A 23,892-nucleotide genomic window follows, 5' to 3' on the forward strand; every position below is an offset into this window, starting at 1 on the left:
AAACACATCCCCATTCTCGAAATGCTAGGATTTTGATGGGGGGCATGTCTCTATGGAACAAGACTTTGTACTGAAATTATGGTTTCACAAAGTAGTTGAAATTTAACAAACAAATAGATATTGCATCATTATAACAATATAGCTATGTCAAAGCAGCCAATATCAGCATTTTTTCTGATACCTCTATCCAGAATAAGCATTACAAGCAAGAGTCAGAAATAAGAGAGATAGACAACTGACCTAGGTTGAGAACCTTACATAAACATGATAACAATTCTGGTGTAGAAAGCTTTTGGATTCAACTCTATATATTTTTTGTAACAAAAAATACAAAAAAGCATTATATACCAACTTCATGGACTGGATGACTCATGCCTACTATAATATAAATGCTCCTCCCTAGGACATTGTTGATGTGTTTTTCATGCACATATGAACACAAAATAAAATACCAAGGTATCTTATTCTCTCTTGAACAAAGTTTCCCTGAATGCTGAAGATTTCGCCTAAGGATCAATCGAGGCAACTCCAAGGTTCTTATATGTAGGGTCTCTACGTGTGGATAAGCTCTGTTGGTGTGATGGGATTTTGCTGGATTCACAAGGGGACTTACATCCGAATGCCTGAGCGTCTGATATGTTGGAACTCAAGTCCTATCTACTGGCTAGAAGATAAAGAAATATCAAAAGATACAGGGCTCAGAAAGTCTACTCTAAGACCTAGAATGCGAGAAGATGGATGAACGACTAGGTGGAGTCCTACTAGGCTAGGTCTTACCATCAAACTGAACAATTCGACACCAGCTCAGTGCGATCTTCTAGAGTAGTTCTGAAGATGTTCAAATCATCACTGTCAAACACTGATCACCATTCAAGTTAATGCATGAACAATAGACGTGTAACGACTCGAGATTGAGCTCATTCGATGCCAGTTGACCACGCAGGGTGCACTTACAATCAGCAAGAGGCTAGTGGTTTGGACTAAGCAAATTCCACGTGAGTGCATTCAGTAACCTTCTTTCATTCAATCTAATTATTTACCATCTAAGAATGAAGATTCAACAAGAGACCATGCATATTGCAAAGAAACAACACACTTCACCATAACTTCAATGAAAAATGGAATTCATTTATAATCAAGGCAACGATTCCTTGCCTTCTCTTCCTAATCTACTCTAATTGCTATTTTATTCACTATTCTATTTTACTGACTATTCACTATTGACTATTCTCTAACTATTATTAGCTAACTCTTAACTATTAACCTCTACAAATGAAGAGTCGGAGCTTTATATAGAGAGCTCTTTACAATTTAATGGCTCTGATTGATTTACAACCAATGGCTAGGATTACAAGATGGAAACCCTAATTAGGGTTTGTTACAACAAACTCCTTTAGCCAATGAGAAAATTACATTCAAAATTTGAGAACCAATAGGAAGCAGGGGTAGGTGCCTCGAAGTTTGTGCCATCACTAGTGAGTCAAGTACATTGAATCTAGACATGCTGATGTGGAGTTGTCTGATTGCAGGAACAATGACTGGGATGCCACCTTGTCTAGTACTTGCTCGTATCTCTTTTGATACTCAATTTGGTGATGTTGAGAAGCCAACTTTGATTAACTCTTCTGAAACTATCTGCTTCTTCAATGTACCTTTGCACTAATTTTGATTGATCCTCCTTCGTCCTTGATGTACCTGATGAATAGTGTACCTCCTTGACTCCCATGTGTTTGATGAGGCCTCCTCACGGTCAAGTCACTCCTTCTCTGGTAGCATACTTTGCCTTGAAGTGCTTGTAAGATCCTTCTTCTCTCTCATCCTGTGATTTTTCCATGTGGTAAAATGGAGATCTTGAGGATAGCTTGCAACTCCTTGAACACTTGAAGTTTTCCAACACTTAAGAAGCACGTTGAGTCCTCCTCCATGCATTTGAGGTGTCCTTAATGATGATGGAACTTGAATAGGTTGTCGTTGTCTATTCTTCCTTCTAGCCCGGTCTTGTTGATCTGCAAAACAAACTAAAGATGATTAAGAATACATGATATATATTCGTTCTAACATGGCATTTCTTACCTTAAATCATCAATAAGAAGATATTTGAATCAATTTCCCTTGAAGCTAGGAGGAAAAGACACACTTTTAGAAGAAATTTGCTTTTGTACCTTACGGAGGGTCAGGAGTGAATTTGACATTTGTGTTCAAATTCATCAAGTTTACTCATTTCTACTAGCTCAAACCATGATTATAGGTCCTTAAGGCTTGGATGAGGTCATTCTTCCTTATGCAAAGTTCTTGAACCAAGGATTCTACCCAAATTGGAGGTGAGATGTAGATTTTGAAAGAATTCGCTCCTGTACCTTTGGAAGGGTCAGGAGCGAATTTGATCCTCTAGGCTCAATTCATACTCCTTTCCACTTAGTCTTATCTTAAACTTGACCTTCCAATCCCTCTCCCCTGAAGACATCATGGATTTGACCCCCCAAAAAGGCCTAAAAGAAGGATTTTGCTTTGCACCTTGGCCAAGGACAGGACCTATAATGAAATTCGCTTTGGACCCTTGGGAAGAGTCAAGAGCAAAATTGGCATTTTGGATAAATTCTTCACTTTTTGTGACCACAACTCACTCAAATGCATGCCTAAGGATGCTTCTAAGTTCAATCCACCTCAATCAACACTAGGCTTGACACAGAATTGGGAGCAAAAGAGGTTTCAAGAAAAATCACTTTGGACCCTTTGGAAGGGTCAGGAGCGAAATTTGTGATTTAGCCTCAATTCTATCATTTCCTTTGCTCCAAATCACTTCTCAAGGCAAGACTTAACAATTCTCTCCCAACAATGCCTTAGGAATCAAGATCTTGATCTCAACAAGGAGCAAAATATAGTTTTTAGGAAATTTCGCTCTGGACCCTTTGGAAGGGTCAGGAGCGAAATTTGCATTTTGACACCATTCTTCTTCTTTTCAAATCTTCCTCCATCATCATCAAGTGAATTCGCCCTCCATTTAGCCTAAAACAAGATCTCTTGGGTTCATTAGATGAAATAAGGAGTCCTCCTAAGAATTTCGCTCTAGACCCTTTGGAAGGGTCAGGAGCGAAATTTACATTTTGCTTGATTTTCCCTCATGAATCTTCATTTTTCATCCTTTTCTCATCAACAACAAGTCTTTTGCCTTCAAAAATGCTTGGGAATGAGTTAGTTCATAGGTTGGAGCAAGGTATAATGATTCATGGAGAAATTCGCTCTAGACCCTTTGGAAGGGTCAGGAGCGAAATTCTCTTTTTGGCTCAATTCACACCTCTTTTCTCCTTTCTTTGCCTTGAATTTAACTTGTCAAACTTTCTTCTATCACCATTAAGTCAACTTGCTCTCAAAGTGGTGTCTATTCAGTGCTTTTGGTGAGGAAATAAACTATCCTAAGGATTTCGCTCTGGACCCTTTGGAAGGGTCAGGAGCGAAATTTGGAAAATAGGGCTTGTCCTTGATAAAGTTTCTCCTATCTTGCTTCCTTAGCTTCAAACCACCTTAGGAAAATACCTTGAGGGCAATTTGCTTTAAAATTGTGAGGAAAATACATGCTTTTGAGAAATTTGCTCTAGACCCTTTGGAAGGGTCAGGAGCGAAATTGCTCTTTTAGGCTCAATTCTTCCTCATTTTCACTCATCTTGCTTTAGACTTGTCTTTTTGAATCCTTTCCTTGCCATGCATGTCCACTATTTGACGTCCTTAGTGAAGAAATAGGTCTTTTGGGGAATTTCGCTCTGTACCCTCTAGAAGGGTCAGGAGCTTGAAAAAATTTCGCTCTGGACCCTTTGGAAGGGTCAGGAGTGAAATTTGCAATTATGCTCAAATTCCTTACTTTTCATCACTTCACTTTGCTTCACACATCAATACTCTCTCAACCACGCCATAGGGATAAGGTTTATGAGGCAAATTAGGACCACGCAGGGAGATATAAGGAAATTCGCTCTGGACCCTTTGGAAGGGTCAGGAGCGAAATTGAAATTCGCTTTGAACCCTTTGAAAGGGTCAGGAGCGAAATTGACATGTTAGTCTCTCCGTTAGGATTCATATATGGAATATAACATTTAAGTATAAGAAAGAAGAAAGATATAATATTCCATATATATTGTCAAGATGTTTGAGAGTGGTTTCGGACCTCCAGGAGTTATAATGCAAAATCTAGTTTTTGGAGGATTCTTCAGTTTTCCAGACAGTCAAATTTCAAAATCAGGATGACATTCCAGACAGCCAAATTTCAGGACATTTGAGGATCAGGATGACATTCCAGACTACTTAAGGCAAATTCGCTCTGTCCTTGATGTAAGGGATGGGACCTAGGAGGACATTATGCATTCAACCAAGGTTTGATTTAGCAACTTGAAGTGCGATCGAATAGTACACAAAAAATACCGTAGGAATGATCTAAATAACCCCTAATCACTCAATTGACCTGACCTCTTGAGGAGATCCACCTGACTCAATCCTTTCAATGCAAAGGCTAAGACACTAAAACGACTAACAACAAAACCAAAAGGGCTAACCCCATAAAGCAAAAAGTGGGGGTCCCCATTTGCGATGGGGTGATGTGTGAATGCGTCACAACAGACATGCACTCTTTTCTCTCATCATAGCTGTTGTGGAGGTGGGAACACCAACATAGAGTTTGACTTAGGCAAGCCCCTATACAGCAGTCCCATTCTTCCCCGTTTTTCATGTGTGTAGGTTCAAATCCAATATTGGAAGTGGTATAGGAGCATAGAGCAAACTATTACAGGTTGCAACAGATTCCAAATAGGCAAAAAACCCTAGAATAATTCATTGTAGCGCCCCTACCATATTGCTTTGGGTTGAACTTCTGGGAGACAACATTTCAGAGCCTCCTGACTATATTCCTGCTCATCTCTGTTAGTTTTGAACACCTTCAAACTAGGGGGCCTAGCACTGTGTCCAACACCTTCTGCTCCAATTTTTAGATCCAGGTTCTTCTTTGTATCTCTACTCCGATTTGGCCTACTATGTTTGTTATCTTTTCTGTGATTTACTGTTATTGCTGAAATGACATACTATGTTGAGTATCGAGCTCTTCCTCAAGAGGTTCAAAATGAGCTTCTCTTAATTTCTTGAAACAAAAGAAATCTAGAAGTGGGACTAGATAGGAGCATAGGCCCCAAACTCAGAAAAGGGACTACCAGAATGCATTGGAAAGACTAGCACTTTCCCCATTCAATGCAAGTGGGAAGAGCACAACAAATGCATGGATCCAAAAGATAGATACTTATTTGTCCTTGAGAGCCATGGCAGAGGATGAAGACATTAAATTTGCAACTCTTCCTCGTGAAGGAGTTGTCCATGAATGGTGATACCATAGGCTAGTTACTCAAGGTCATTGATTCATAAATTCATATGATGGGTTTAGTAGGATATTGTAGAGAGATTTGATTGAAAGGACCTAGAGGTGCAATCTTGTGAGCTGGCCCAACTCAAACAATATGGTACTGTTGAGAATTACATTGTTGCTTTCCAAAAACTTGTATGCAGTTTCTGAAATTGATTATGTGAGCAATTTTTAACAAACAACGTTTTGAATCACACTTCGTGATTCATCATCAAGATGCAAGAGGGTTTAAGGCTAAGTTACCAGTTCCGGTTCGGATTCAGGTTCGGATTCGGGTACGGGTTCATGGATTCGGCAAAAAAAAAAAAAAAAAAATTTGGGTACGGGTACGGGTTCGTCCGTACATATATATATATATATTTTAATTTTTTTTAATATATATATATATATATGTTCAAACTTCAAACATCAAAATTATATATGTTCACAGTTCAAACATACAAATATGAAACATCAAACATACAATGTAACTTTCCCATACAATGATACATAGATGATAACAGATAAATCATAAATCCATAATTGCCAATGCCAATAAATATTCTGATATTGATATATCATAAATCATAAATGTAATATCATATTCATAATTTGCAAAAAAGATAATATTCAAGTTTCAAGTTTCAAAATGTGAAAATGTCATGACACAATAAAGTATAAAGTTAAACATTCAAATTACAAGCCATCTATGGGATTTAAATTCCATATTCATCTTCATCTGAAGCATCCAACCCAAGCTCACGGTCATCAAGTGGTTCAAATTCAGCATCAATTGAACCAATATCAAATGGAATGCCACTCCCACTAGCTATGTCTCTCTCAAATTCCATAACCGCCTCGTCTATAGAGACTTGGCAAAGTTGTGCAACTGTAGCATCTAAATCAGCACACTCAGGGGCTAGATCCCAATTCCTTGTTACACCCTCACTATATTCAGGGTCCTTATGTGACAACAAACGAAGGTTGGAGTGTACGTAGACCAAATCCTCAGCTTTCTTTGCACGCAAACGATTACGTTTGACTGAGTGGATGAAGGAGTATGTACTCCAATTCCGCTCAGCTGAAGAAGAACTTGCAACCTGTTAAAAGTTAAAACATAATTAGAAATTTACAAATTAAAATTATAAAATAAAAAAATGATAGCATCAAATGGAATTGGAAAACTATAAAAATAAAAAATAAAAAGATACATACTTGGGAGTTAAGTTTAATTGCAAGAGGCTGCAAGTAAATGGAGCCTTGACCATGTACATACCACCACTCATCAGCATCCATCCCATATCTAGCATTAAGAGCTACAACATCATGATTTTTTGCAGATACAAATTGGCCAAACTCCCTCATGACAATATTTCTTGTCTCCTCATCTTGATATATCTTTTTAAAGGCAGCCCTATAGCCAGAAGCAACCTCTGCATCTCTATATGGTGGCACCCTCCTTGGTGTTGCAAGCATCTCTGCACTATAAAATTTTGGCGTCAAAGCAAATGCTAAGAGATGTAAGGGGGTGGTCATCTTGTTCCAACGGTCAACAACAATTTTCTGCACAACTTTGAAAAATGTTTCCGTTGGGTCATTTTCTTTTCTATTTATTACTTCTTTTATTTTTTCCACCATGCAATCCATGCCATCATAAATCTCGCCCAAACATGGGCGATCAGTATCAGCATACCTGATCATGCTCATGATGGGCTCAGTGAAATTCAAAACATATTCCACATCATCCCACCATTTCTCACTAAGGATCAATGCTCTTACTTTTAGAGCTCTTTCTGTGTGGGACTGCTTCCATACACTCCACAAGCTGTTGATGACCATAGAACTCAAGGCGTCTCGCACCTTTAGAAGTCGTCTTAAGACGAGCGTGTGAGATGCAAATCGTGTTTCAGCAACCTAACATGACATAACAAAATACACAACATATATCAAATGCAAGTCTATAAAAAATACAAATTTAAAACTAAAAAATTAAAAAATAAAATTTAAAATTAGTAATTATAAATTACCTTCAACAACTCCAACTTGGAGAAGGTCCTGAAAATGGCTTGTGACATATGATGATTAGTCACAAACATTTGAATCTCCTCGCCCTCCGCATATAGTTTTTTCACCCAATCAATTTGTGTGCCAAGCTTTTGCATGATTAAATTGAGTGAGTGTACTGCGCATGGTGTCCAAAAGATGTGACCATATGTAGCCTCCACTATAGTCCCTGCTGCCCTACAATTTTTAGCATTGTCAGTTACAACTTGGACAACATTTTGAGGCCCCACCATGTCAATGCATTCTATCAAGATATTGGCAATGAAACTTGCATCTTTCACTTGCCCCTCACAATCCACTGCTTTCAAAAACATTGCCCCTTTAGGACACACTGCTATAACATTGATCAATGGCCTATTTTTACAATCTTTCCATCCATCAAAAACAATGGTCACACCTGTTTCCTGCCATGTATCTTTGATGACCTTCAACTGTAACTCTATGGATGCTTTCTCCTTTGCCAATAAGGTGGTTCTCACCTTTTCATACCCTGGACAAACATAATCAGAAGGTGTATTGCAAAGAGTATGCACCATGTCCCGAAAGTAAGGTGATCTAACAAGGTTGAAAGGAAGCCCATTGCCATAAAGGCAACGTGCAATTTTGGAATCTGCAATCTCTCTCAGTTCATTTTTGAAGGCAAAATCCAATGGGCCTCTTTTCCGTGAAGCCACAACATTCTGATTCTCTACTGCATCAACTGGTGGGTTTTGCATGAAAGGATGTGAACCAGCTGGTCTTGTGGAGCCCATGCTACTAGAAGGCCTCTTAGACATTGAGCTTTGATGGACAAGAGGATGATCAGTCTTTGCTTTGCTACTTCTCCTATCAGCTTCCTCTTGTTCTCTAATATATCCCAAAACTAGAGCTTTTGGCAGCCCCTTGCCATCTGATCCCTTACAAAATTTTATTCCACGCCCAGGGATGAAACAAAGGTGGCCTTTCACTCGATAGTATGAGCTGGTATACTCAGTGCCACAATGGTTGCATTGCCAAACAAAACCCCCACCACCAGACACTGGCTTGATCATTGTTGTATAATGCCAAAGTGGTGAATCTTGATCAATTTTAAAGGGGGTATTTTCATTTCGGACATTTGCAACTGAACTAGAGCTTGCACTTGCACTTCCAGTTCCAGCCATTATGTATGATTATATGAATAGTGCACCTAAAATGAAAAGAGAATGCACAACATTATTGAAAAAAATTATTAAAATTTTGGTATTATAACCCCATACTATGCATACAAAGTGTAAAAAAATATACAAGACTTCTTTAAAAAAAATTAAAAAAACTTTTTAAAAAATTTAAAAATTTGAAAAAAACTTGGAAAAATTCTTGAAAACTTGAAAAAAATTCAGATTCACTTACCTTTAATGGCTAAATCTTTCTTCTCCAGTGATTCCTATGCCTTTGATGCGTGTCTCACACCTTCGTAGTCGTCACCTTCGAAGAAAAATACAAAAACTAAGAACCCTGATTGTAGAGGAAAAATCTTCAAAAATGCAAGTAGAATAGGTTGAATGCATGTTTTGATGCATGAAATGCATTATAGAGGGGCGGATTAGGGTTTAGATGTATTTAGAAGATTAAAAATATTGTTTTTTTATTGTTTTTAAATGCTTTCTAACCCGTGGGCCCCGTTTTTGGGAACCCACGGGCTTGGGTTCACCCGGGTCCTCCTGGGTTCGCCCTGGGTCCCACCCGGGTCCTGCCCAGCCGCCTGGGCAGGACCCGGGTGGGACCCAGGGCGAACCGGACCAGGACCAGGACCGGGCACGGACCAGGACCAGGACCCAGGCAAAAAAGGGGAGAACCGGTATCACAGGTTTAAGGAGTTGAAAGATGATGAACAACTCTTTAACCATCAACATTTCAAATCACACTCCATGATTCATCATCTTTCAACTCCTTAAACTCTCTTGCATCCTGATGATGAATCACGGAGTGTGATTCGAAAAGTTGATGGTTAAAAATTGCTCACACAATCAATTCCAAAAACTGCAAACAAGATTTGAATGGATTGTGGAAATCTTATAGCTTTGTTCCAAAAACTTGCTTTGGTTCCTGATGTCATAAAGAAGATTGGTTATGCTATCCACATAAAGGTTGGCAAAGACACATGTATGGAAATGAAATCCTAGGCCTATGAATGCAAACTAAGATCTCAAGTCTCTATTACATAGCATTGGAACACAAATAGGTTTAGCTACAGTCCTGATAGGAGAGCTAAACGTTGGGATTCTATTCCTGTGTTGCAATGGAATTGAGATTGGGAAGTGTGTGTTAGATCTAACGTTAATGATAGCAAAATGATAGATTTCACTGTAGGGTGCTCACAATGTTTCAATAGAAATTTCCTTGCATAGCTTCAACAATTCTCATCTGAAATACATAATTTCTACTTGCGATTAGTGAGACTAAATTGTGAGCCTTCAGTAATTATATATTTTGAGGAAATTAAAAAGAGCTATAATGGAACAGGAATTTGGCACTAGGTACTATCCACCAGATGTAAAGGCATATACAAAAGTAAGACCCTGAAGACTTATTCAGAATGTGAAAGACAACAATATTAAGCAAAGTCTAATTTGATAAACAGAAGGAATAACGATCAACAAAGAAAATGCAATTATAAAGACATCATAAAAAAGCATGCAATGAACCACAATCATTCATCATTATATTATACTAGCAACATTATTGTGGAAATAGAAATATTCATTTTGTTGTCAAGAAAGTGTAGAAGATGATGAGATATAACAGAGAAAGCTACAAATCCTCACTTAAGGAATCATTACCTCCAACACTTGCTTGCCCCTAAATGATAACTGACCATCTTGAATTTCACGTTTGAGTGTATTGACTAAATCTATGGAGCTTTCCCACAATTTTAGCCCTCCTGATCATTATAAAAGAAAATATCACTTCAAATCATTGTGTTGACTGATCATAATAATGTAAAGAAACACAAGACAACAAAACTATTATAGGTAGAAAATATCTACAAAAAGCAAAGAATATATTATTATGTATAATGCATCATGTACCTTCGTACTTCCCAGGGACCAGATCTGAATTAGAAACTCCAAAAACATCACTAGTATTTACCCGTCCCTACAAGCATGTAACAACCAATTTTGATGGAAATTTATCCAGTCCAAATTTTTAAACAATAACCTTCTATAAGACCATAAGATCAGTTCAGTTGTATAAACTAGCCCACAGTATTTGCTGAAGTGTCCTCAAATATTGTATGTGCACTATACCTTAAGCATTACAAGGCCTCCATGTAAGTTAACAGGTTCAGCAACATATTTCTCCAATTGCACACCCTATTCAATTAGAAAACATTAGTTATTTGAAATAAAACAAGGTTATCTCCAAACAATCATTACAGACAATCTTCAGCATGTTTTGATGAAATTTTAGACAATGCAATACTCTTAGCATCTACTGATACCCTGTGTAGACCTGTTAATATCCAACAAACTCAGAAACTAAGCATAAGCTGCAGTGCTTTTAATCATTAAAGCGGAAATTTGCTATTTACTTGAAATAAAAAAAGGAATTATGCAACTAAATCTTATCCAAGCAACAGAAAACTATAATCAAATATTATAAAAAGAAAATTTGAAAGTAATCAGTTTGTATTGTACAAATGAAAAATTAGTTTCACAATATTTCATCCAAATTACTTGTGTCAAAAACTTTTTCCCAGGTCCATAAACCTGTTTCCCTTGTAACAATGGTTTGGTGCCTAACTTGGAAAGAATCGTCCTTTGAAATGTTTGTAACTTTGTGATATCGTAATATAATACTGCCTTACTTAATAGGGTGGCTTGACAAGGATAGCTGATGGGTTGCATTTTCCCTAGTCTATCATTTAGGCAATGCTTTTATACCTTATTTTTTTCTCTAATTGTTCTTTTGCCGTGTGGCTTCAAGGAAGACTAATCCAATTATAGTTAACTGGCTTGTGGTTTATTTGGGCAATCTAACTACCAACTACACTCCCAGATCCAGATGAGAATGCACTAAAGAACCTTTTTGTTGTGCCAAAATTTCTAACAATGTGATTGATATGTACCAATGCATTTATAGGTACATGATTTGTCTTAGGCTGCACATCCCAAAGCCTACTAGGTCCCTTTTTGCCATCTACAAAGGAATGTGACAAAAGCCCAAAATTAAAATTGACATATACAAGATCTTTTGTTTTCCTTAGTGACAACCTATTACACTTCAAAAGTTGGATCACGCAATATGTGCTCCAATTTCTTGCAACTGAGGCAGAACTATAAACCTATTGTCATGTCCCTGTCAATTAATGAAACTACAACCAATTAAATAGGGTTGCAGCCACAAAACCAAGGTGAGAAGGGCCAACCAAAAGATAATAAAATCAAAATAAAATATAATTCCTGGCCGACCTGGATAAATCTAAAAGGACCGACCAAAAGATAATAAAATAGAAATAAAATGTAATTGCATTATTGCAAGCCAACTTGGATTAATTAAAATATGGGCCAACCTCTCTCTCTCTCATATTGGTGGCCGACGACATATAGATATAAGGGGCAACAATCAACATTAGTGAAAGGCAGAAATTACCATATAGAAGACATGCTGGGAAGAGATTACCATATAAGGGGCAGCAATCAACATTAGTGAAAGGCAGAAATTAATATGATCACAAAAGCAGGATTAATTCTGTGAAGACATATTAGAATAGGTAGCGATTATTAAATGAGAGGAGGTGATTATAATTTCAAAGGCAGTGATTAGTATAAAGTAGTAATTATGTTATAGGCAGCAATTTCGTAGAGCAAGAGATAGTTAAAGTGAAATTAAGTTTTAAGCCAGCAATTAAGAGGAAGAGTTGTGACTCTTCCAAAGGGGTAGAAATATCGAAGAGGCATGACTTCTCCCTTATATTGGAGGGCATTAAAGTTGTAAGTCTGATCTGAAATATGGACGAAGAGGATCGGCAGAAGAGGAATAATAATAAGAAATCTGATCATCGAATCATCAGACTTGGTATTTCATAAGATATTAAACACTCAGACAGTTTGACTGAATATTACATGTTTGGTATGAGTCTCATATGCAGAACATAGTAAATGCTGTATGAATATACATGTATCTCTGCATACTAATGATTACAATGCATTGCTATTATGACTGATTATATATTACGTCTGATTAACGACTTTTCTGCAGTTTATTTATTATATGTAGAATGTCTGAATAATACTGGATCCTTCATATGCTCTGAATGTTCTCAGCCATGGTAGAAGAAATGAGGATTGCAAGAGGGGTATGGCGATGGGGCACTCTCCTAGGTACGCTACTTAGGGTGGGGACCAGATAATCCCATGAGGCCAAGGGAGTACAGTGTTAAGTTTGGTGATCAGATAATATAGATAAAAAATTCACACTAGACTGTAATGATCAATTTGAACTGCAGTAGGATTGTGGACTGCTGTACAATTATTTCTTCTTAATTGATCTTACTTCTATATCAATTAATATCCTTTGATAATGAGATCATGAACTGTTGCTTATTGAACTGCTGTAGAATAATATGTATCGGATCTGCTTGATGTCTTCTAATAATTCGATCTGCTTGTGACTTCCAATTCGATCCCTTGGAAGAGTGAAGGAACGGGTCTATATACCCATTCAAGGGTGGTGCCAAGCAACACAACTTATAAACAAGTCGGTTCATCTTTAATCAACACGTCTTCTCAAGGGATTAACCAATGTTAACTAACACTTCTCCTAAGGTGGTAGTTATAATTAGTTAATATACATTTGCAACCGGTTTTCATGAAGTCACTAAACTAAGAACATAAGAAATCATCAAGAACATGAGATTTAAATCAGAGAACATAAATGTCTAAGGCCGATAGGCCACTAGGCATTTATGTCGATCTGAAGGATCCGACAGATGCTACACACATCAACATACAGAGGGTACTGCCTTTGGGCTTAGGAGAGATGAGCTTCCGGGGCACCCTGTTGTAACCTTATCCCCTTATCATGTTGAATCATGACAAGAAGGCCAATCATAGGGAGAGGGAAATGGTTGGCAAGATTAAGGGGAATGGAAAGTGGACAGCTCACTGGATAGACCACCTCATATGGATTGCATGGGCCACATGAGGCCAAGAGGAATAGTATATCCGCTCTTGGGCCTAGGGTAGAGGTTCTGAAACACCCCATCAAAGTGACTTTCTCCCATGCTCTCCTATGCTTGAGCCTTCCAAACATATTTAAATGCTTTATGATTGAACTTATAAATCTGCCATGAATCTAATTGTGATAATCTGTTTATCGAAATTATTGTTGTAAATGGCTTATAATCTGTTTGCAGGGTTTCAATCAGGTGAAAGGTATCTTCTAACCCCGCTTATTTACTTGGAAATTGAGAATTAGGGCAAATTAAGGGCATTCCCAATATAAAGGGACATTACACCTATTCAAAAATAATATCACAAATTATAGATACAACTAACAAGAAAAAAAGATCAAATTAGAGTTTTGAAAATGCCAAACCTGTGATAAAGACATGACTATCAGCAAATGTCAGTAGAGTGCATCATTGTCAATATGAAGGGCTATAAATCTCACACATATATGTAGTGACATGGCAGGCAATTTTCAGTAGAGTGCATCGTTGTCTGAGGAAGAAGTGTAGCACATTGATGAAAAAGATATGCACAAAGGATAGCTATGTGGCAAGCATTCATTGCTCAGGGCACAACAGGGGCAGGGTTTTGGCAACATAATATCTTGGACCAATGAGCTGATGTTAGCCATGCCATTGTTTGTAGACTTGGCAATTATATTTGATAAGTATAGTGTATATGCAAGAAACTACATGGCAAGATTTCAAAGGCCACAACCCAACAAGGTGAATTTTATGCAATAAGATAAGAGGCCATCGGATCAGTGTAGTCTAAGTCAACATCGATGGGGCCATTTACTTAGCAAAGCACTTTGTAAATGTATTGGTAAGTGTTGGTGTACGTTTTATCATTCACCGAACATTAGAATAAAATGTTAAGGACACTCTACCCTCTCTTGAACAAAACCACTACGTATGCCAAGATTGCAAAGAAGGACCACATGGCGACTCCAAGGTTTATATGTGCAAACGGGAGACTTCTATGCCATAGCTCACAGGATTCGGGAGCCTCATTAATGAGGGCTTGAACAGGGTTAGTAAAGAGCTTATATAAACTATCATATCTATTACCAATTACACGAGCAGATTTAAAACTAGATTTCTTAGGCCAAGCAAGTACTTTTCCCTTAGAAAATGCAATTTGATAACCTTTATCTTCTAGAGAAGAAATGGAAATTAAGTTTCTTTTAATTCCAAGAACAAATAAGATGTCACTAAGGTGAAGTGAAATACCAGAGTCTAAATTTAAAGAAGTAGTGTCAGAACCTCTTACCGAATATCGAGCATCGTCACCAATTACCACGTGAAGATTGGTATCATTTTCTACTAAGTCTGAAAGATGATCACGGTAGCCTGTGATGTGTCTGGAAGCACCACTGTCAATCAGCCATGTATTACTTGTCTGTGGGTATGCTGCTTGACAGGGCAGAGATGAATAAGAAGTCATCATTTTGTTCTAAAACTTCATTTATGTTGGTTTCTCTTTGAGTAGGATCATTCTGACATTCTTTAGTATAGTGACCAAATTTGTCACATCTGAAACATCGAACACGAGAGATATCTCTTAGTTTCTTCCAAGAATGCTGAGAACTAGGTGGTTTGAATTCTCTATTTCTCTTTGAACAATGTTTCTTCCAATTTCCACCTTTCTTGCATTGGGTTGCAAGCATGTGTTGATCATCTACATGAGGACTTTTGAGTTGCCCCATTGTGATAAGGCGTGACTCTTCTTGAATGCAATCATTCTTATGGTGATCAAGGGTAGGTAACTCAGTTATATCACTTATGGTTTGAATAAAAGATTTCCATGAGTGTGGTAAACCATTTAGGGCAATCAAACAAGATCCTTGTCTTCCATGTTATGTCCAATTGTACCTAACTGATTCTTTAGTTCTGAAATTCTCATAAAATAAGAAATAACAGAATCTTCTTTTGACATTTGGATATTAAGTAATTGTTGTCTTAAGGTAATTGCCCTACTGAGATTGTTAATTTCATAGGTACCTTGTAGATGACTGAATATTTCCCTTGCAGTAGTGAATGAGGCAATGGAGGTGACTAAGCGGTCTTTAACTGAATCAATGAGAAGCTTTCTGGCCTTGACAGCATCCCTTTTGAATTGTTTTAGCTCAGCTGCATCCGTAGGTTCAGTTAGCTCTTTCGTTTCTATAAGTGAAGAAGATCTTCTTCCTCTAGAGCCACCATGATTCGAACCTTCCATGCAGCAAAGTTGAGATTTCCATCAAGCCTATCTTCAACTTTCAGCCCCATTGACCTGACCTGTGAATGAGACAACAATCTGGAAATAAAGGAGTACTAAATTCTAAAATCTAAAAGTTAATCTAGCCTATAGCTCTGATACCATGTTGATTTTATGCTTTCAGATTAATGTAAAACTCAGAAATCAGAATTTAGTTTCTAATTAAATTGTTTGTTGTAAAATTTAGAGATTTCTAGATTTAGGCATAACATAGAAATGAACAAATAAGAACAAAACACAATTACCATGGGAAAACCTCCTAGGAGGAAAATCCCAGCCAGAAAAGATCCTCAGATCTGATTATGGATTATGTTCAATATTCTAATTACAATACTTATCTCAAGTACTTGTAGAGGTCTGAGATGTTCACACTTAGGGCTGATGAAATCTTCAACAAGTCTGCACTTTCATAAACATTAGATCTGCCCCTTTAGCACACCAACCAGCAATCAGGTTCATACACTAGATCTGCACTTTTAGTGCATCTTAAGTCTGCTCTTATGCTTGAAACTGGTTTATAATCACAGCGCCTTGAATCTGGAGCAGTTCACACTTCTTTATGATGGTATGTACTTGATGTTAGCACGTTCAATGGCAGGTATGACTCGCATGCATTCCTTCTTCTGACTTCACATTAAGCAGATATATATTTCGCATGAAATGATGTATTGTATGGTGTGTTAAATGAGGTGAAGATGCCCTTTATTTATATGTGGTGCAAGATTTAGATATGTCGGCCTTTACTTTATTAATAACCTTTAATTATTAATATCTCTTTTACCGAAATGCTTTATTAGATAGGGCCGGCCCTATTCATGGGAGCATGTTACCTTGAATGTGACGTGAGGTTTTTAGGAAGTGTCGTGAGAGAGGGCCCAGCCCTATGCGTTGAAGGAGGGGCCAGCCCTTTGGGCGGATTCCAATGTTGCCCAAGGCAATTGGAATCCGCCATTCCTACCTAATTACAATCAACACATAAATCAATACTTTTCAAATCTTGCATTCATCTAACATACATGAAACAAATTCTAAACAATGATGAGGAATAAGAACCATGCAAGCTCCAAAATAAGAGACACAATCGCCATCAATTTGAACAATTAATTACTTATTACTTTGGCAGTCGTAAGCAACAATTTACTTATCTCAACATGTTTTACAACATGCTCCCATGTTTTACAAATGTGGGGCAAACTCACTTTATAGGCTCTTCAATTACAATTCAGTGGTTAGGATTGATTTCAAATCAATAGCTGAGATTACAAAACAAAACCCTAATTAGGGTTTGTTACAACTAACTACCCTCGACCAATGAGAAAATTACATTTGGTGACACTTGTCCTTCTGCTAAATATGAACCAAGAATAAAATAGAAAGTTGTTGCATTGTGGTGTATCCCTTCTAGAAGCCTTCGTGTATAAGTCAGGTTCATTGAACCTGGACGTGTTGACTTGGAACAATCTAATTGATTGGAAGATGACGAGGCACCACCTTAGCATGTTGGATGTCCTCCTTGGTCACTTTGTTCTTCTTCCACGTACTTGCCTTAGAATATCTTTCCTTGCTAACGATTTTGTCCTTTGTGCTTGCTTCCTAGCTTTCGAGATTTTGATCTCTTCTTCTCGCCTACATTTGAACCCTTGAGGTTTGGAAATCTCCCCTTGGAGCAAATGTCTGGACTTGAAATTACTAAAATTTTCTTTCCTGATTGCTTTGAAATTCCTCCTGCTTGAATTGGACTAATGTTATTCCTTTGGATTTCCTACAATTTGTGTCAAGAAATTGTCTAAGTATGGAAATTTGTTTGGAAGAAATGTAGTGTCATAAAATTGTGACCTGTTGATGTGTGTTTTATGCACATGCGAACACAGAATAAAATACCAAGGTATCTTATCCTCTCTTGAAAAAAGTCTCTCATATGCTATGCTTCGCGATCAAATGAGACAACTCCAAGGTTACGGAATGGCAGGTCTTGACGTGTGGATTGTTGATTTTTGTGATCAGATTAACAATAATGAGCAAGAAATAATAATGCAGTCACAAAGCACACAAATAGAAAGGGCACACAACACAAGTTTACCCTGGGAAAACCTCCCTCTTGGAGGTGAAAAACCCAACAACAAGATCCAAGTTTATATTAGACAATATCAGCATACAACTTTGCTTACTGCACTTGAAGCAACATATAAATAAGAACAGCAGACTTAAGATTCCAAACTAGGGCACAAGGAATAGCTTAATAGACTTATCTGCACTATCGAGATTTGTTGTTTGCTGTCATGCAGATCATTCACAGAGCATAGGAGTGAATTTGCTGACTATGGATATGATTTGCTACCACTGAGACAATTCGTTGTTCCTTTTAATGAATCGCAGACACAAGAAGATAGTTCACTGCTCTTTTAAGGCTGATTCACATAAGGCTAGCAATGAATAATATATATGTCTATTGTGTAGAATGAATATTGTTTATATACAAGATTCATGTTTAAGTTTTCTAAGTCGGCCTCTTTATTTTACATATTCTACTTTGCACTTTGGCGCCCAATTTGGGGCCTACATAACTTGCAATTTGAGCCACGTTACCTTTTGGACCCAGCCCTATTGCTTGTCCACACCTTACATTTGGGAATAGGACCCAGCCCTATAGACATCAATTGCTTAATCTACACGTTACATGGGAATAGGACCCAGCTAAGTCTCCATGTTACATCTAGAAGAAGGGGGTGTGAGGATATGTTCAGTGGTTTGATGTGATAATGCTGGAATCACAAGGGGACTTATGTTGTACATGAATGCTCAATCTTATCATGGATCAGGATAGGTATGCCGATAACTTAGGATTTGGCAATGAAGCTCCGGACTTAATTTCTAACAAGACTTATTAAAAAAAAGCCAAAAGGAATAGGGTTCAGGAAATGTATTCTAAGCCTAGGAATGTAGGAAATGATGAACAAATTTAGTGGAATCAAACTAGGCAAGGTCTCACAAACAAGTATTGACACAAGCTTAGTGCAATCGTCTAAGGTATACTTATGGATTTTCAGACTATTACCATCAAACGTTGACACCATCCAAGTTGACGCTTGTCAAGGGACGCATAATAATTGAAGTTAAGCTTACTCAAATTTCCAGTTGACCACACAAGGCACACTTACCAGTAGCAAGAGGCTCGTGGTATGGATTAAGGATTCCACACAAATATATTCGACAAATCTTCCACTCAATCTAACATACATGAAAATAAATTCTAATCTAAATTGGAGGAATTGAGAATCATGAATGCCAAGAAAACATTTGAAGAGCAAAATCACCAACAATTGAACAATGATTTTGATTCAAATAGCTGCAGCATATACCAACAATTCTACAAAAACTCTCTTACAAATGAGAGGCAATGGGGTTTATATAGAGCCTCAAAAGAAATGAATGGCTCAAATTGAATCAAGATCAACGGCCAAGATTACAAGATAAAACCCTAATTAGGGTTTGTACAACCACCATTACATTGGCCAATAAGAAATGAGGGTGGCTAAGAAATAATATTTGATGTAGCGCCATGTGTCACCTGTTCCCTCCATGAATGAATGTTGACTTGGCACCCTTTGATTGAACGAATGGTGACTAGGATGCGGCCTTGTACACTCTTCATCTTCACAATGTTTGGAATCCCTTATGATACTTTACATTCCATCCTTATGTTAAGGAATTCCATGAACTGTTCCCTCATGTTTGGAAAATTTCCCAATCTTGGAATCCTGAAATATTTCCTTCCTTGGCGCTCTTTGATATTGAAATTCCTTGATGTAGTTTCGGATTTCTTGATGTGAAATCCCTTGTGTTCATTTCTCGAGCCTGCTTTCCTTCATTTGTTCACCATCAAAGTGCAATCTTCTTCATGATTGATCTAGTCCTCATCTTCACCTTTTAGAATCTCTATCCGGAAATCCCCATCCAATCTTTGAAGTATTGATCTTCCTTATCCACATTGTGTGCATCCTCCTTCACCTCAAGCCTTGATCATCATGCTTCCTTTCCTCATAACAGTCCTGCAAAACAAATAAGCATTGAATCAAACAATAGTATGATAAACTTAACTTCAACCTTGGTGGGAAATTCATCCGCATATGGACTGATCATTCCTCAAAACCATCCACATTATCCTTGTCCATTCTTCACTTGGTGGAAATTTGATGCCTATCTGGACAACTTCCTTCCTTTGTAATCACGTACTCAAGTGGAAATCTGACCCTCATCCATACTCACTGTCCCTGAACATCATGTGTTGAGTGGAAATTAGAACCTCATAGGGACTTTGTTCTTGACATTTGTCCCAACATGTGATAGGTAATCTTAGAAAATTGTAACACCAATTCTAGAAAATATGAAGGTCTGAATTGAAATTTGGAAGATTTTCCTTAAGAAAACCTGATTTTCAGACTTAGGATAAGTCTGATCATAATTGCTAAGTCTGAAGACACCCATGTAAACTCAGAAAATCAAGTATTTGGAGCCCAAAAATGAATGTCCAGGTCTGGAAATCTCACTTGGAGGTCTGAAAACACTCAAAAAGTGACTAATTTTTTATATCAAAGTTGTAATAATAGTCTGATTTTATGAGGACAAAGTCTGAATACGCCCTCCAATGCCTGAAAATACTCAGAAAATGGTGTATTGAAGTCTGATTTTCTGATTCTTAAGTCTGAATACACCCTCTGAAAGTCTGAAAATGGCTCCAAAAAGTCTGAAGACACTCTGAAAATGATGAATATCAATGGCTGGAAGTGGGCACAGCCCTGTCACATGCTTGCATTTGAATTATTTTGACCTTCAAAACTCAGAAATGGTCAAATCTGGGCACAACTATGTAGCTGGAAATGAAGTTTCAGTCCTGTAGCGTCCTAAAATTGCGACACTTGCAATTTCGACTGCATTTCGGTCTTCACGATGGCGACGCAACACGCAACCTGAATGGAGACCCTGAAACTTGCTCACGACACTGAAAACTGCATTTTTCAAGCACCTTGGCCTGAACCTCCTTGCACCCTGCTGTCCCGGGAGGTGGGACCAGAGCGCCCAGCGCCCTGGTCCTTCAGGGTCCCCAGGACCATGGCGCCCAGCGCCCTGGTCCCTGGGTCCTATTTTGGGCCCGGTCTCCTAAGGGGTCTCGGGTCTTTTTGTTTGCAAATTGGAAATTAACTTTCCTGGTCGGCCTAAGGTCGGGAAAATCAGTCTATCAGCCCTAAATGACAAGTATATAAACTACATTTTTCTCTCTCATTTGGAGATAACACATACATGATGAAAAAGGCGTGGAAACTATACTTAAGCATTCAAGCATTCAAGCATTCCTTCCAAGTCTCCATTCAAGGCTAAGTGTTGCATTCAAGACAAGGATTCAACCATTGAAGAGGAGATCACATACTACATGTTACATACAACATACTACTACAACATCTAAACCTTCGCACATAAGGATACAAACATCCTTAGAACAAGGTATTAGTACTTGTTTTACAGTCATTTACATTTACAGCTCTTGCTCATTTCTTGGTTAATTCCAAAACCGGGGTTTGACCTAAAGGCAAACCCCTAATCCCTAACCCCCCAATCGTCTTCGCTTTTCTGTGTGTAGGTTGCAGGTACGCGGCTGAAATTGAAGATCTAGAATCCTTGTGCAGAGACGAACAGATCCCCCTTCGTTTCGCGGATTTTTCGGAGGACCGTGGCGCCGGGCGCCATCGTCCCGACAACTTTTGCTCAAATTTGCAGGACAGCGCCGTATCGACATTTTACTGCTAATTCCAGGTCCGCAGCTTCATACTGTATTCCTATCTCAGTTTATAAGCGAATCTTTATCATGCATGCTTAGCTTAATTCTCCTATCAACATTCTTTACGAAAGAGGGTAGCCTTGCTGTCTTAACCCTTGAAACACATTTAGCATCCAATCTTGCATTGCGTGGGATCGGATCTTGTGGGTTTCAACCCCTCTTTTGAATGTAAAGTCTCTCCCCTAAGTGAAAACCATCGAATCCTAGCGAACCTCCCTTCTCTCTCCTCGCAGTCGGAAGAGGGGAGAGCAACTAGGGTTCGATCGCGATTTTCCGCTTTACAAGTCCGAAGACAACCTGGTATCAGCCTCCCAAATAAAATCGCCCAACTTCAGCCATGGCGCCACCTCCCAAATCTGAAAATTACTCTCAAAAACTTGCTCCAATGGCTGCCAAGAAATATCGCCCAATTGGGAATAGGCAAAAAATGAACAAAACCAACTTTCAGCTCCAAATGTGTCAAGTAGACACTTCACCAAAATCGCCCAGCTGGAGAAAATCACCCAAATCAGCAACTTAGCAATCACACTCGGCAAATATAATGATATTTTAATGTTGGTCACCACTTCTTTAAACATGTTTTCACCTTGAGTTTTCACCACACAAGCAATGTGGGATAAAAATTTTGCTCTTTTACACTTGTTGTGGGAAAATCAACTTGCCTGGGAAATAATTTTTATTTTTATTTTTTAAAACATTGCAAGTCATTAAATAATTGTTTTTAATTTTTAAATAATCGTCAACACTTGTAAAAATAATTAAATTTAGGGTCAATTTATTTAAAATATTCCAAAATTTAGATCAAAATTAACCCTTGGGGGAAAATCACCCCATGTTGGGATAAAAATCCCAATAAAAACTCATTAAAATGCTATTGGGGGAAATTCGCCCCATGTTGGTGTTGATTTTATGGTAGTGCTCGTTAACCACAGGCAAACATCAGATCTGTTACCTTCCCAACCATAGACGATAAGCTCTTATCGTCGCCCCCGAGCACACTACATGTCCTTCATGTTCTTGAATTCATGTCATTGATGCAATCATGACCTTGCATATATATGAATCAATACTTCCTAATAGACCTCAAGTCAGCCATATACTTTTGGCGCCAAGGATAGGGCCAGACCTATATATTACAAGTTACATATGAGTCTCCCTTAGTTGCAAGTTACAATTAACTTAATCACAAGTTACACACAAGTGGTTCGCCCAAACAGGGCCTGCCCCAAATTGAACTCATACAACTGAGATATTCAAATGCCAAGGCTGACAGGTCACTTGGCATTTTGTACACTAGGTTGGCCCTAGAAGGGATCCGACCTAGCTACACAACAACACTCCCTCTTAGCTAGGGAGGATTCCTTCTGAATAACCAAGTCACATAGTGACTACCACCATGGCTACTCCAATGAATAATACGTTCACCATAGCTACTCCCGGAGGGTGAACAAGCACATCATGGAATTTCTTCCATGATACCCACCATACCTACTTGCAGAGGATGGGCTCACCATGCCTACTCGCAGAGGGTGGAAGAGGGCTTTCACCTCAATCTTCTCCCAGAGAAGGGTGCATTACCACCATGCCTACTCATAGAGGGTGACTCCACCATGCCTACTCGCAGAGGGTGGCTCCACCATGCCTACTCACAGAGGGTGGAACGAGAGCTCTAACCTCAAACTTCTCTGAGAGAAGAATGCATCTCCACCATGCCTACTCGTAGAGGGTGGAACGAGAGCTCTAACCTCAGACTTCTCCCACAGAAGAATGCATCTCCACCATGCCTACTCGCAGAGGGTGGAACGAGGGCTTTTACCTCAAACTTCTCCCAGAGAAGAATGCATTAACAAGGGATTGCACCTCGAACTTCTCCCTCACAGAGAAGAACTCATTAACAAGGGATTGCACCTCGAACTTCTCCCTCACAGAAAAAGAACTTAACAAAATTTTCATGATGACATAGCTCCCTCTGAAGCTGAAATGTCAGGCTCTCTCTGAAGCTGAAATGTCAAGCTCCCTCTAAAACTGAAATGTCAGGCTTCCTCTAAAGCTGAAGCGACAAGCTCCCTCTGAAGCTGAAATCAATCTTCTGACCTCTTCGCCCAAGGTTACTTTTGACGATATATCAAACTTCCCCTGAATGTTGATTCTTCCTCTGTGAAGAAGTG

At 38.4% G+C, this 23,892-nt stretch overlaps 2 protein-coding genes across 2 annotated transcripts in view; both read right to left on the bottom strand.

Annotated features, from left to right (window-relative positions):
• LOC131030850 (histidine protein methyltransferase 1) overlaps positions 1-23,892 on the bottom strand; it is an 82,190-nt gene that overhangs the window by 23,762 nt on the left and 34,536 nt on the right. The window contains exons 2-4 of the mRNA XM_057961783.2: positions 10,708-10,773; positions 10,489-10,555; positions 10,240-10,340 (exon numbers count right to left, since the gene is read on the bottom strand). Of these exons, the coding sequence (XP_057817766.2) occupies positions 10,240-10,340; positions 10,489-10,555; positions 10,708-10,773 (234 nt within the window). The remainder of the gene's footprint in view (positions 1-10,239; positions 10,341-10,488; positions 10,556-10,707; positions 10,774-23,892) is intronic.
• Positions 5,925-8,909, bottom strand: LOC131030851 (uncharacterized). Its single transcript, XM_059219536.1, has 4 exons — positions 8,810-8,909; positions 7,402-8,606; positions 6,590-7,288; positions 5,925-6,474 (listed from the first exon to the last, which is right to left on the bottom strand). The coding sequence occupies exons 2-4, from the start codon at positions 8,578-8,580 to the stop codon at positions 6,091-6,093; spliced, it is 2,262 nt and encodes a 753-aa protein (XP_059075519.1). The 5' UTR covers positions 8,581-8,606; positions 8,810-8,909; the 3' UTR covers positions 5,925-6,090.

This window comes from Cryptomeria japonica, chromosome 4 (genome assembly GCF_030272615.1).
Source record: "Cryptomeria japonica chromosome 4, Sugi_1.0, whole genome shotgun sequence".
NCBI classification, from domain to species: Eukaryota; Viridiplantae; Streptophyta; class Pinopsida; order Cupressales; family Cupressaceae; genus Cryptomeria; species Cryptomeria japonica.

What these genes read in the sequence shown, in the direction of transcription:
- LOC131030851 (XM_059219536.1), bottom strand. Translation starts at nt 8,580, where the DNA reads ATGGCTGGAACTGGAAGTGCAAGTGCAAGCTCTAGTTCAGTTGCAAAT. An exon ending in CCAAGTTGGAGTTGTTGAAG is followed by an intron (nt 7,289 to 7,401) that starts GTAATTTATAAT and finishes ATGTCATGTTAG; the next exon opens with GTTGCTGAAACACGATTTGC. An exon ending in CAATTAAACTTAACTCCCAA is followed by an intron (nt 6,475 to 6,589) that starts GTATGTATCTTT and finishes AACTTTTAACAG; the next exon opens with GTTGCAAGTTCTTCTTCAGC.